Here is a 14,148-nt window from a genome sequence, read left to right as displayed (position 1 = left end):
TTTTTTGAAACTAAGCTATTTAAAACAATTTGAAAATCACATCAATCATTGATAAAACAAATTCGTACTGAAAAGAGATTTCAACTGAAAGTATTGAAACAAGTGAATTATTTGTTACCAATGCTAACATTCCTTGGCATGTACAGTTTTGATTCTTCCTCAAAACTAATGAAACGTTTTGAGCCAACATTTACCGCTTCATTGTAGACACAAAGATAAAAACATTGTATACTTGTTAATAATGGATATTTTCATCTGTTTATTGCAGCCAATATCTGTGGATGTGCGAGACCAACCTGAAGGTACAGTAGTGACTTGGACAGGACCTGGATTTATGAGAATCAGAGAAGGTGGAAGTGTTGAATTCAGAATAGATAACATCCCAAATTCTATGGAGTATGATGTCGTGCTGAGATACGAACCTCAGGTAGGTTCTTGAGAATATGTCGTCATGTAGAGACATGTACCTCAGGTATGTTCTTGAGAGTATGATGTCATGTAGAGATATGTACCTCAAGTATGTTCTTGAGAATATGATGTCATGTAGAGACATGTACCTCAGGTATGTTCTTGAGAGTATGATGTCATGTAGAGATATGTACCTCAAGTATGTTCTTGAGAGTATGATGTCATGTAGAATTAGATGAACCTCAGGTATGTTCTTGAGAATATGATGTCATATAGAGATATGTACCTCAGGTATGTTCTTGAGAATATGATGTCATGTAGAGATATGTACCTCAGGTATGTTCTTGAGAGTATGATGTCATGTAGAGATATGTACCTCAAGTATGTTCTTGAGAGTATGATGTCATGTAGAATTAGATGAACCTCAGGTATGTTCTTGAGAATATGATGTCATATAGAGATATGTACCTCAGGTATGTTCTTGAGAATATGATGTCATGTAGAGATATGTACCTCAGGTATGTTCTTGAGAATATGATGTCATGTAGAGATATGTACCTCAGGTATGTTCTTGAGAGTATGATGTCATGTAGAGATATAGAGATAGAGATAAATAAGATGACATGTTTCTCTTTTACCAGTACTTGCAAATTGCTTCAAATTGGTAAAACTAACAAACTGGAATTTTTATAGTTTCACTTGTTCTTTCCCAGTATTCATTTTCCACGTTGTACATATTTCCTTTATAGTGATAATTTATATGTAGAACTGTCACTTAGCTCTCTGCACATCATTAAAAGTGAAAACTAATACACATGAGGGATTTTCAGGTCTAGGGTGTTTCCTTTGACGCCACCCTTTCAGCATAGCTGACATACTTTCTTAGATTTATTATCAGAGGGGACTTCATGCTATTAAACCTAAAACAGCCTTTACATCATTTACAGCCAAAAAGTTGTTTAAAAATGTTATCTAGCCATTTATGATTGATTGTAGCCAGTCATTGCACATTGCTTTATGTTCTTCAATGAATAGTTAGTGTACTAGTTCTTCCAACACCAACTTGTACAATATCCTATATTACTATAGGCTGAATTTATACTGTGTTGGTTAACAATTTGATGATGACTGTTGGAGAACCTTTCTGAAAATAACATTGTACTGTGCATAGAGAGAGTGTGTGTGTGTGTGTGTGTGTGTGTGTGTGTGTGTGTGTGTGTGTGTGTGTGTGTCTGTCTGTCTGTCTGTCTGTCTGTCTGTCTGTCTGTCTGTCTGTCTGTCTGTCTGTCTGTCTGTCTGTCTGTCTGTCTGTCTGTCTGTCTGTCTGTCTGTCTCTGTCTGTCTGTCTGTCTGTATAGTGTATATGTATAGTGCACACGTGTGTGTGTGCATGCCTGTCTGTCTGTGTGTGCATGTATAGTGTGTATGTATAGCATGTGTGTGTGTGTGTGTGTGTGTGTGTGTGTGTGTGTGTGTGTGTGTGTGTGTGTGTGTGCATGTTTAGTGTGTATGTATAGCGTGTGTGCGTGTGTGTGTGTGTGTGTGTGTGTGTGTGTGAATAGATCAGGGGAGAACAAAAAGAGGGCTCAGTTTGTATAGCTGCTCAGTGATTGCTGTTAAACCCTGGAGTGTATCAAGAGTCTATGCTGTTATCATTCAAACATATGAAATTAACAAATTAACTCATAAATTACTTGATTTGCAATATCCTTAAAAATATAGATGTAAAAGTAGTGACTTGAGATTTCAAATACATGTATGCTTCAACTCAAGCAGGGGCTTCTAGAAGTTTTCATGGTGATGGAAATAAAGTGAAACCTTTCATACATTCTGAAAACACTGCTCAAGTTGATATTACTAGGTATGCAATGTCTGACTCGTAATTTATATTACCAGCTGCCAGAAACTTGGGAAGATGTACGTGTGACAGTAACCAGGCCCACTGCTATCCCAACCAGTAGTGTGTGTGGGAACACTATTCCCCAGGATGATTTACTAGCTACATCATTGTTGCCAGGACAAAGGTAAAATAGTACTTACAATATCTAAGACATTGTGATATCCTGTGTTCACAAAAATCAGGCCAGCACACTTTTCACTTTAAAAAAAAGATTCAAATTGGGCCAAGGTCGATTCAGGGCAGTGTCGACCTCATTAGAAACTCATAAATATATCACGAAGTACTGGTTTCTTATTGCAGTAATGACCTTGGGGGTCATTAAAGTAAATGGTATCTATTCCAAACATTGTTCAATAGGAATGTCTTGGGTCAGTACAGGGACCATGAATGAAATACACTTGTAAATACATTATGAATGTGCAAGAATGAATGTTCATGGACTCTGGGTGCATAGTACAAGCCGTATCTGTGCACAGTCAAAAAAAACTTCTGGAGGTGAATTCAGCATTGTCAGGGATGTAATATACTTATGAACAAGAAAGAAGAGATGCTTTATTTGATTTGAGTTAATGATAGAAAGTATAATCAAAATAACCATATTCTGGCCAAATTTTTTTTAAAAGAATGTTTATTTATAATTATACCCATGTTGATTCATTTGTACTGTCAATTGTAATATGAATTATAGGAAGACTTGAGTGATTAACAATTGTATTAGTACATTGCTGATTGAAAGGTTCTACATATTTTGACTGAGGCTAATACAAATTGTGAATTTATGATGATTTTGATGATTAAGCGTTCTGTTTTGAGGGAAGAATTAAATTAACAGCTGAGAGACTTGATGGAAATGTGTAGCTACTTCGTTGTAAATTACTTTGATATCAATTTCAGTAGTATGTCTATTTATCACCACTTATTTTTACCACTTTTCTTCATCTTTCAGGTACCGTATATTGTCTACACCAATTTGCCTTGAGCGTGGAAACCAGTACACCATCAGAGTGGATTTCAACCGATACCATAATGGTGCACCTACACCAGGGGCTCAAGTCTTGTTTGACTCAGTAAGTAAATGTTGATTGATCATTTCAAGGTCTTCGGGTATAGGATTAAACCTGAATTTTGTAGAAATTCTCCTTTTATATTCAAAATAATTTCTTTGAAAAATTAAACTGTGCCGAGTACATTGTATAAGTTCTGTTACTGCTATGTCAAGTGAAAGGCAGTTTTATTTTACTGAATCAGATATACATTAGAAACTTCAAAGATGAAAGCTACATCATCTTGTGTGAGTATAAACTGCCCCCAAATACAATATAATGAATATTAAAATACCCCCAGAGCAATTTAATAGAGGTGGGAAGTGAATAATTATTAAAGTCTGTGTGATGAAATACAAATTATCAGGTAAGCCCACCATGTCATATTGTCACCAGAAATCATGGCCTGTCAATATAGCTATTAAAAGTGAGAAGATCTTTCTCCTTGCATATGACCTGCTGTAAACCAGAGACTATCAAAGCCCTGTCCTTATTGAAAAGATGGGAGAGATATTAAACTCTATATCAGTTTGCATATAGGCATCCTACCCCAGGTGTTGCTGTAACTCCTTTGCTTGCATCTCAAGTTTGTTTTCACAAGTGAAGTAGGTACGAGAGTGTAGAGGAGTTCAGGTCATTTGTTTTAATGTAGTGGGTGTCTCAGAAATATAATCTTAAAATTTTGATGTTCGGGAAAACTCAAACCCATTCTCAGGTCAAATTACCCAACCCCCACCACAACCACCAAAAAAAAGTCTATTATATCACAAGGACCAGGAACATGGCAACATTTTGAGAGTCTCAGAGATTTAAAGAACTTTGATGATTTTCAAGGAAAGTGCATTATAACTTAACCTGTACTTGAATGTTCACTTTTGAGAAAGGTAGGAACAGGGAGGGTTTTTATGCCTGAATGGACTAGACATACTAGGATATATCTGGTTTAACTTAACACATGTTCTGTGCTTCTTTGTCTTACAGTTAGTGTTAGTACCAACATATACAAGTCTGGATATGTTCCAAGGACCAGGTTTGGCTGAAATTAGAAGGGATCAGTATGAGAGATATCGTTGTCAAGAAAGTCAGCTATCCGTGTACAAACCACAAATGCCAGAAATTTGTGAAGATCTCATTTTTAGTATGTCTTCTGATATGTACGATGGTGCATTGCGTAAGTATTACCTGAAATTCCTGTACTTAAATTTCAAAAGATGAAAACATTTAGAAATATAACAGACTGTGCCAAGTCATGATGTCCTGGATATAAAGAAGCAAGAAAAATAGAATGTTATGTCAGAATACAGAAACAGAAATTAGAAAGTAAAGCTACAGTGAGAATAGGTATTCCTAAGGTAAAGCAGCAACAGTTTACAATTCATTGACAGTGGCTAAATCTGGCCAAAATATTGCTGTTGGTATGAGATGATACTGTCAAGTTTAATGAGTTAAAAAAGATAGCACCTTTGCCAAGCTATTAAAATCAAAGTTGTCCATACATAAAAAAAATACACTGCTACAAGCTATGTGAGTGAATATACTAGTAGTACCTGTAACCAGAATAACAGAGCACATGTAAAATATTTATCCTTGCTTGAATAAATAGCAGTCAAAAGGTAATCAGGTATGTTCAGTCTTCAGACAAAATACCATAAATGTTATATACTGTCTTAAATTAGGACTGGGTCACTATTGGTTCTAATCTAAAATTGTTTTGTTCCACACACAGCTTGTGACTGTGATCCTACAGGAGCTGTGAGTACAGTATGTTCAGGCATTGGTGGAAACTGTGAATGTAAACCTAATGTAGTCGGTAGACGTTGTGATAGGTGTGCACCAGGAACATATGGATTTGGACCTCAAGGATGTCTACGTAAGTCACTAAATATACTCTTAAATTACAACAAACAAATTGTCACATGTTTAGGTATTTTCAACAAAATTAATTTGGAAATGTAAAGTGCAAATGATAGAATTATATTTCACCAGTCATGCCAGAAGACAACTGTCCCCCCCCCCCCAAAAAAAAAATTAAAAAAAAAAAAATTGCAACTTTCCCTCTCTCTCTCTTTGTAACTACATAAAACAAATCTTGACACGTAGAATTTCATTAAAGAATGAAATAAGATTATTGGTGGAATTCTTGATTCTAAAAATAATTTGTGCTCTAACAAGTACTTTTTGAACTAACTAACTGGAATTGATAATGTGCGTGGGAACATTTTTAGCCTGCTCAAATAGCATTCAGAATTACATGTACGTCTTACTAGCTTTCACAACATGTCTGTACTGTGTCCATAATCCATAATGTGAGATCTTCCCAGATTGAGCTGTAGTGCCTAACAGCAATGTTGCTATTTTAAATTGAATTTGAAGTGTGTCATGTTTAATTTGTCTACCAGCATGTGATTGTAATGCCATTGGTTCAAGAAGTGAGCTATGTGAAGTCAACTCTGGTCAGTGTCAGTGTAATGCTAACACATTTGGCCGACAGTGTGATCTCTGTGAGCGTGGTTACTGGAATTTCCCTAACTGTCAGCCATGTCAGTGCAATGGCCATGCCGATTCATGTGATTCAAGAACTGGAATATGTGAGAACTGTAGGGATAACACTGCTGGAGACTTCTGTCAAGTGTAAGTGATCATCTCAAATCTATGTAAATGTAGAGTACAGGTTTACTCTAACTAGTCAGTTTAACTCAACAGGTGAATGAATACATGCAAAATCTTGTCAAGAGGACAAAACATTTGGGATACTTGTCACTCATAAAATAGTGAAACATGAGGCCAGTCATACTAAATACTCTACAATTCGTAGGTTGTTACATGATATATTTAGCAAGTTTGTTAAAAACCAAGGTTTCTAACAATGATGAGAACTTATTTTTTCTATTATATTGTTCATATGTTGACTGTTCAACTAAGTATGTGTATGCACTTGTAAAAAAGTCACAGAATCATTATCTCAATTACTTCACTATGAAATCTGAAAACAGAAGTAAATAAAAGATAAACCTGGTAACCTTAACGGAAGTAGCCACACTTTTAGTACTATTTTCCCAGGACTTAATGAGGTGAAGAATACACTATACAGTGTAGCACAGTTGTATTAGATATGTGTATATATAAAGTGTATAGGCAATGTTTTAAACAAAACATTCTCTCTACTCATACAACCACTTGTGCAGTAATGCAGAATTTTAAAGCATGGTGTTAGACACATATTAAACAAGTCCTATTTATTTTGCAAGAAATAGAATTATGTGTTTTTGGTGTATTGGTATTACAAATGCAGGAGTATGTTTTAAAATACTTTGTGCTTAATTTAGTGAATAAATAAAGTTGAAGTACGTAGAAAAATGTAATGCTTTCTTAGTTGTAGCTCTTGTACAAATGTAAAATCAGTCTCTTGACTTTTCCCAAGTTCATTATTCTTAAATAAGAATTCCTGTAAGATTCTACAGATATCTTTTCTGAAAAGGTACCAACAGTTGTGTTTGTGTATGTGTGTAAATACAGGTGTGGACGCGGTTATTATGGTGATCCTCGTGAAGGCATCAACCAGCCATGTCAACTATGTATGTGTCCAGGTGGTGCAGGCAGTGGATTTCAGTTTGCTGATACCTGTTATTTAGATCAGAGATCATCCACAGTTATTTGTCAATGTATAGATGGATATACAGGTAAGTTTCACCAATGTTGTGTATTATTACGGGATTTCATATTCATATAACTCAACAGGCAAATATCTAAGATATGTAAATATCTAACCAATTTGCACTTCTTATATTAAACAAGGTATCCGATATGATCTGTATGACAACAACTACTTTGGTAATCCTATGATCCCTGGTGGCAGTTGTCAGAATTCTAATTGTAATGGTAATATTGACCCTTCTGTAACTGGAAACTGTGATGCCAGAACTGGAGAATGTCTTACTTAGCCATGTAAATGTCTAAGTAATTTAATTTTTTTATAATAAGGTATCCGATGTGACCAGTGTGACAATAACTACTTTGGTAATCCTCTGATCCCTGGTGGTGGCTGTCAGAATTGTAGTTGTAATGGTAATATTGACCCCTCTGTACCTGGAAACTGTGATGCCAGAACTGGAGAATGTCTAAGATGTTTGTACAACACTGAAGGTAGTGACTGTGGATCATGTAAAGCTGGCTACTTTGGCAATGCATTGGAGCAAGACTGTGAAAGTAAGTTATGAGAAATCATCAGTCAATCTATACATTTTAGGTATTCAAGAAAGTTGCTTATAGGCTCTCTAGAAGAACTCAACAAGTAAATGTTAAGACAATCAATCAGTCAGATAAAGAAAACCAGAAAACTATCATAATTTAACTTCAGATTCTTCAGATGACTAAACTTTGATATATTTGTGTACAAATCTTCGACGCAAGTGTACTGTTTTAATGATTATGTAATATATAACTTTGCTTTGAATCATGGTCTGTATGATGTGGTGTATGTCCTCTTAAGTTGACATCAGTATGTGCTTTGGAAAGGTTGATTTTGAAGGGGATGGGGGGAGGGGGATCTTAGAGGGTGGCAATGAAATGAATGTGTCAATGTGGATGTGTTACAGAAAATGTCTGAATGATTCAGTGACTCATGTCGAGAGATGTTACAAAGGTATATACAGACATTTTTATAAGTTCTGTGGTAATAATGGGCGTACCTTTTGGCAGGATGAAGTCTTCGGTGTGTTCAGCTAACATTGATTTCCTTAGAAACTTAAATAATGTTCACATTCTGAGTCATCTTTACCTAAGGATGTATGTGTAATGGTTAGGTTAGGTTAGGTTTTAATTGGGGATAATCAAACATTGATTTCTTTAGATTGTTGATTCTAACTGTATACTTCCTTCCACTAGGATGTGTATGCAACATCCTTGGTACCGACAGGAGTAGTTGTGACAACATGAACAACTGTGGTGTATGTGACCGTATCAGTGGACAGTGTCCATGTCTGCCCAATGTAGAAGGTGTCAATTGTGATCGCTGTACAGAGAACTTCTGGAAATTAGCTAGCGGTACTGGATGTGAGCCATGTGATTGTTGTGGGTATGGTTCAGTGTCAGAACAATGTAATGAGGTGAGGCAACCTATGTAACTTCAGCAAATATAAAATTAACGACAAACTGATTTATCAGATTGCTAATGAAATTTTCTAGTCATAGCATCAAAAAAGTTCTAGAAGCAATTTAGCAGAATTTATTAGTTGGACATATAGATCATATATTGATTATCTTTACCCTTAAAGGCTGATGCCCTTTTTATTAGTGATTATATCGATGAGGATTGATTTATTTGGGATTTGTAATTTATAAAAACTATTTTATGATGACTTCCAATTTGAAAAATCAATATGAAACAACATATGCCAAGTCCTTGTTTGTAACTTAATAAATGGCAAAAAGAGTAATAAATGTGTAAAATGTTTGTTATTATACGTACAATGACAAACTTTTTACCCATTTTTTTTTAGCTTTTTGCAATTTTATCGAGGTAAGAACACAGACTCTGTCAATGTTATTTCCCATTGATTTTTCAAGTAGGAAACCCATCATAAAATTATAAATTTAAAATCCAACATAAATATCAAATCTTCATCCATATGGCCACTTTAAGAGTGCAATTACATAGACTTAGTAGAAACCAAGTTTTTAAAAAAAATAAGGCCTATAGTTTTCTGATAACAATAAAAAGAGCATTGTTGATGGTAAAAAGCATACCAGTTTTCATATTTTGCATACCAACTGTTCATTTAAATTTCAAATTTTAAACATTGTCTGCCCAGAAGATTTACAATTCTGATACATGTAAATCAAAATCACCTACCATGTATCTTGTGCTTTTATACTTGAATTCAATTTTACAATTTAATTTGCCAACTAAATTTTGTTTACTTTGTAGTTCCTTGGCCAGTGTCAGTGCAAACCAGGTTTTGGTGGCAAACAATGTTGTGACTGTGAAGCTAACTTCTGGGGAGATCCGTTAGTTGAATGCAAACGTAAGTGATACACTGTTTATGTGTGCCATTCCTTCCTGTCTCCTGTAACAGTTTAAATCTTAAAATGAAATTTGTACTTGGAGGATAACAAAATCAAAACTACCAAAAAACATAACATAATGTAATGATAGCATGAACCTGTTTTTGACAATACTTTCAAAAGATCTGGGTGTATCTAGAGTAGCATTGATTTGGACCAAAGAAAATTTATCTGCAGAAAAGTGAACGTTGATATTTTTTGTTTCGTTTATGCAGAATTGTTTGTATTATTTCCAATTTGTCTTTACAGATGAATTTGAAAAATTGTCTACCTTTAGAAGAAGAATTTGACCCTGTGCCATGCGCCATGTGCATTAACTTGTTTGTTGGAATGCCAATGTTTGACCTCAAGTTTAATTTATGTTTCACTGTCGTATATTATAGCCTGTGACTGTGATCCTGATGGTTCTGAAGCACTGCAGTGTGATCGTAATACTGGTGTGTGTACATGCAGAGCTGGAGTCACTGGTGATAGATGTGATAGATGTGACAGGGGCACAACTGGTGATCTACCAAATTGTGAACCATGTGGTGAATGCTTTGAAGACTGGGATGACATCATTGATGACCTGAAAAGTAAGTCTTTCCACATAGGTAGTGGCAATATTTCTAATGGAAATCTCACATAGGTAGTGTCAATATTTCTAATGGGAATCTCACATAGGTAGTGTCAATATTTCTAATGGAAATCTCACATAGGTAGTGTCAATATTTATAATTGGAATCTCACATAGGTAGTGTCAATATTTCTAATGGAAATCTCACATAGGTAGTGTCAATATTTCTAATGGAAATCTCACATAGGTAGTGTCAATATTTCTAATGGAAATCTCACATAGGTAGTGGCAATATTTCTAATGGAAATCTCACATAGGTAGTGTCAATATTTCTAATGGAAATCTCACATAGGTAGTGTCAATATTTCTAATGGAAATCTCACATAGGTAGTGGCAATATTTCTAATGGAAATCTCACATAGGTAGTGTCAATATTTCTAATGGAAATCTCACATAGGTAGTGGCAATATTTCTAATGGAAATCTCACATAGGTAGTGTCAATATTTATAATTGGAATCTCACATACGTAGTGTCAATATTTCTAATGGGAATCTCACATAGGTAGTGTCAATATTTCTAATGGAAATCTCACATAGGTAGTGTCAATATTTCTAATGGGAATCTCACATAGGTAGTGTCAATATTTCTAATGGAAATCTCACAATATGAACGAGCAAATGGTTAGTGTGGCCTGCTTTGAATCTGCGCTTATAGAGGCTGCAATGGATTGTATGCTCCCCAGGGTGTTGACGTATAAAGGGCCGTTGTACACTCATTGATCTGTGCCAAGGGTAATAATTGTGAGCGCCTTGAGCTCTCAGGAGGAAATGTGCATTATAAATTCGCATTATTATTATTATTATTAATACGCACATGAAGTCCATAGAAATTATGATACTGCACTTCTGGTTCATGTTATTCCTATGGGATTCATGCATATACAGTGAAATTAACAGTATTGTAGATATGTGCCAGGCGTAATAATTATAAAACACTTGAAAGTATGTCTCATCGCACAGCTGCAAAGTGTCATTTAATAAAGAACTGATGACAGAAATGACACTATTGAAAACAGTAGAAGTAAGGCTCTAAATTTTACCTACTTAGTAACATGAACAAAAACACAATTATGTGTGAAGAGTCAACATAGAAACATAATCTATTATTTCAAGATGACAGCTGTCTCTCTTTGACTTGTGTCCACAGATCAGACAGACAATGAAATCCGTCGTGCACGTAACATCCAGCACACTGGTGCTCCTGGTGCCTATGATGATGAATTCCTTGAAATGGAAATGAAACTTGACAAGATCAAAAAACTGTTGACTGCTCCCAATGTAACTGAAGAAGATGTCACGGAACTACAGGAAGACCTGGATAAAATCAAGTAATGAAATAACAGAACTAAATGTTGTAGCTGCATTTGATGAATGTAGGGATGTCATATCAGTGTTGTTCTTCCAGTATTGGTGAATACATCTTTGCCTCTATGTGAAATGAAGATCTTTGTTCTCAATGACATGAAGTGTTTACATCAGTAATTGTGATAAATTTTAGTGCATATACATGTATTTACTAATTCCTCTATTCATTTGCATAGAATATGAATCCTTTGACTGTATGTAGTATATGCAGGGGGGGGGGGGGGGGGGGTATTCACAATGGTCCAAGTTAGCAGAGGCAGTAGTCAAAGAATTCTTCCCATGGCAGTGCTTGCAGAATGACCATTTCCAACAAACAGCACCCTCTATCATTGGAGTTTTCCATACCATTCTAAATAAAGTCATGCTATTGTTGTAGCATTAGGTAATAGCAGTTTTAGTACTAGTATGAAACATTTCAATGAGTGTGATGTAAGAAATGTTACATGCTAATTTACAAGGATTATCGTGATGGGAACTCATTGAGGTTGTTGACTTTTTGCCCTGGATTACCAACTTGTCTAACTTATTATTGAATATTCCATATTTTGGTTGATATGGAAGTTTTTTGTTGATACAGAATAATAGAGTAGAATCCCCCCCCCCTCCCAAACAAAACAAAACAAAACAAAACAAACAACAACAAACACACCCAAAACAAAACAAAAACAGGGCTGTTCCAGTAGACAACAATGCCCAACTTTGCCAAAAAGTAGGACAACCCAGGAAATTATCAACATGGGAAGTTCCTGAAAATGATATATAATCTGTTAATGCGACCGTCACTGTGTAATGGTGTTTATATACCTCAGAAGTTAGTGTGAACGTAATGATAAAAATCTACATCAACCATCCTGAATTAATTACATGTACTTCTAAGTCTGACTTTGTCAAATTTTTCATCCAAATCAGGGATGATCTGGATGGCTATGAGAAACAACTGGATGATATTGAGGATGATCTAGGAGATGTGGACAAGAGAGTGCCAAATGCAAATGATGAGTTAGATAAGTTAGAAGATGCTGCCAATAACCTAGCTCAGAGAGCTAAAGAGTTAGAGGACAATGTGACAGACATTCGTTTATCCGATGTTGGTGGTAAGTTGCAGCTTATATAAAAATATTGTTGTGTTTTGTTGATAGTTTTTGTGAACAAGCATTCTAAGTTACTTCAGTCAGTCAGAATTGTTTGTCAGATTTTACTATTTGAACTATTCCTTTTGAAAAAAAAAAAAAAAAAAAAGATATTGGAAAAACTGACATTGTTCTTGAGGTTTCAAAGACCAGATTAATCAATTCTGTTGTATTTATACCGATTATTTAAAAACAACAGTTATACTTCTGATGTACCATCAAATTCTTAAATCTTGAAGTATTCTAAGTGTCCTAAATAAAACATTTCTTGAATGTGACCTAAAGTTTAATAACCAAGATTTTTATGACCACATTTGTGTAAAGTGCTCTAAGAATGACTACTATTCTAAACATTTTCTAATTTATTGTGCAATTTATGTAAACAGAGGCTTTCAACAGTATCAAAGAAAGTCAGAACAAATCCCAGATGGCCCAGGACAAAGCTGATAATACTGGTGATATTGTTGATGAATCAGAAGAAGTACGAGACCAGCTGGAAAAAATCCTCCGTGACAGACAGGGAGATCTGGACCAGAAGCATAGAGAAAATGAAGATGCTTTGAATGATATTGACAATCAGCTGGCAGGATTGGAAGCTAAACTGAAAGATGTGAATGAAATGGTATGTCAAATGATCAGATACTTGGATGGCAGGATTGGTGAGAGTGTTACACTCAACCATTGAATATTTATTTAGCATGCTCAAGTAAACGACTGGAATTAATTCTGTTCATTGATTTTGTTGATTGGCGCACATCAAAATCATAGTGCAGACAAACTTTGAAATGATCAAGTAATACAACTTTGTTATGAAATGATAGAGTTATGATAAAAACTGATAAGTGATATGAGTACTAACATTTTACCCAACATACATTTGAGAAGCTGAGAGCTTGCGACTGCAGACATTCAGTCTTGTTCACTTCATGATGATTTATTGCTGCATATTTTGCCATGTCATGTTATACAGAAAAGCAGGGTTGTTGAAGTGAAATATGAACACAGACCTGTCTGTATTTAGTGTATACTCATTATGCATGATAGATTTAGTGTCTGAGTGTCATAATCCATATTAATGATGGCATGATAATATATTTTGGCAAGAATGGGTGAGGGAAATAAGTGTCTGCTATTTAGATCTCAAATCTGTTTTACAACCTCAACAAAATGAAGGAGACTCTAGCAGCATTAGAGTGAGTGGTGCTACAGCACAGTGGCAAGTTTATATACTTGTTTTTGTCTTTCTACATGGTATATTATGATAATGTAACTATACAAAGTAAGAAGTGAAAACAATTTGAGACCCTACCAAAGACATAGATGTAGTTCTATCTTAAATGTGCTATCCATACACAGGTGTGTGGTCAACCTGGAGATTCATGTGGTGCTTGTGGTGGTGCTGGATGTGGTCAGTGTGGTGGTTTGGGCTGTGGTGGCGCTGCTCCTACGGCTGATGAAGCTCAGGACAGAGCTGCTGATGCTGGAATCAAACTCAGACAGAAAGAGAGAGATGCCAACGAGCTGCTAGATGAGGTGAGCTGATTAAGTCTACTGATTATATTTTTCAGAGTGTAATTTTGTGTATTGAAGTAGAACATTATTTATACGTCTATTGATGAGATT

At 35.3% G+C, this 14,148-nt stretch overlaps 1 protein-coding gene across 1 annotated transcript in view; it reads left to right on the top strand.

The window, feature by feature from the left end:
* LOC144451136 (laminin subunit beta-1-like) overlaps nucleotides 1–14,148 on the top strand; it is a 49,362-nt gene that overhangs the window by 27,537 nt on the left and 7,677 nt on the right. The window contains exons 10-24 of the mRNA XM_078141948.1: nucleotides 269–427; nucleotides 2,305–2,432; nucleotides 3,255–3,375; nucleotides 4,333–4,522; nucleotides 5,078–5,221; nucleotides 5,751–5,982; nucleotides 6,868–7,031; nucleotides 7,333–7,557; nucleotides 8,236–8,456; nucleotides 9,278–9,374; nucleotides 9,798–9,989; nucleotides 11,178–11,358; nucleotides 12,305–12,489; nucleotides 12,912–13,147; nucleotides 13,882–14,058. Of these exons, the coding sequence (XP_077998074.1) occupies nucleotides 269–427; nucleotides 2,305–2,432; nucleotides 3,255–3,375; nucleotides 4,333–4,522; nucleotides 5,078–5,221; nucleotides 5,751–5,982; nucleotides 6,868–7,031; nucleotides 7,333–7,557; nucleotides 8,236–8,456; nucleotides 9,278–9,374; nucleotides 9,798–9,989; nucleotides 11,178–11,358; nucleotides 12,305–12,489; nucleotides 12,912–13,147; nucleotides 13,882–14,058 (2,652 nt within the window). The remainder of the gene's footprint in view (nucleotides 1–268; nucleotides 428–2,304; nucleotides 2,433–3,254; nucleotides 3,376–4,332; nucleotides 4,523–5,077; nucleotides 5,222–5,750; nucleotides 5,983–6,867; nucleotides 7,032–7,332; nucleotides 7,558–8,235; nucleotides 8,457–9,277; nucleotides 9,375–9,797; nucleotides 9,990–11,177; nucleotides 11,359–12,304; nucleotides 12,490–12,911; nucleotides 13,148–13,881; nucleotides 14,059–14,148) is intronic.

Source organism: Glandiceps talaboti, chromosome 1 (assembly GCF_964340395.1).
Source record: "Glandiceps talaboti chromosome 1, keGlaTala1.1, whole genome shotgun sequence".
In the NCBI taxonomy this organism is placed as follows: domain Eukaryota; kingdom Metazoa; phylum Hemichordata; class Enteropneusta; family Spengelidae; genus Glandiceps; species Glandiceps talaboti.
This window is presented reverse-complemented; position numbering and strand designations above follow the sequence as displayed.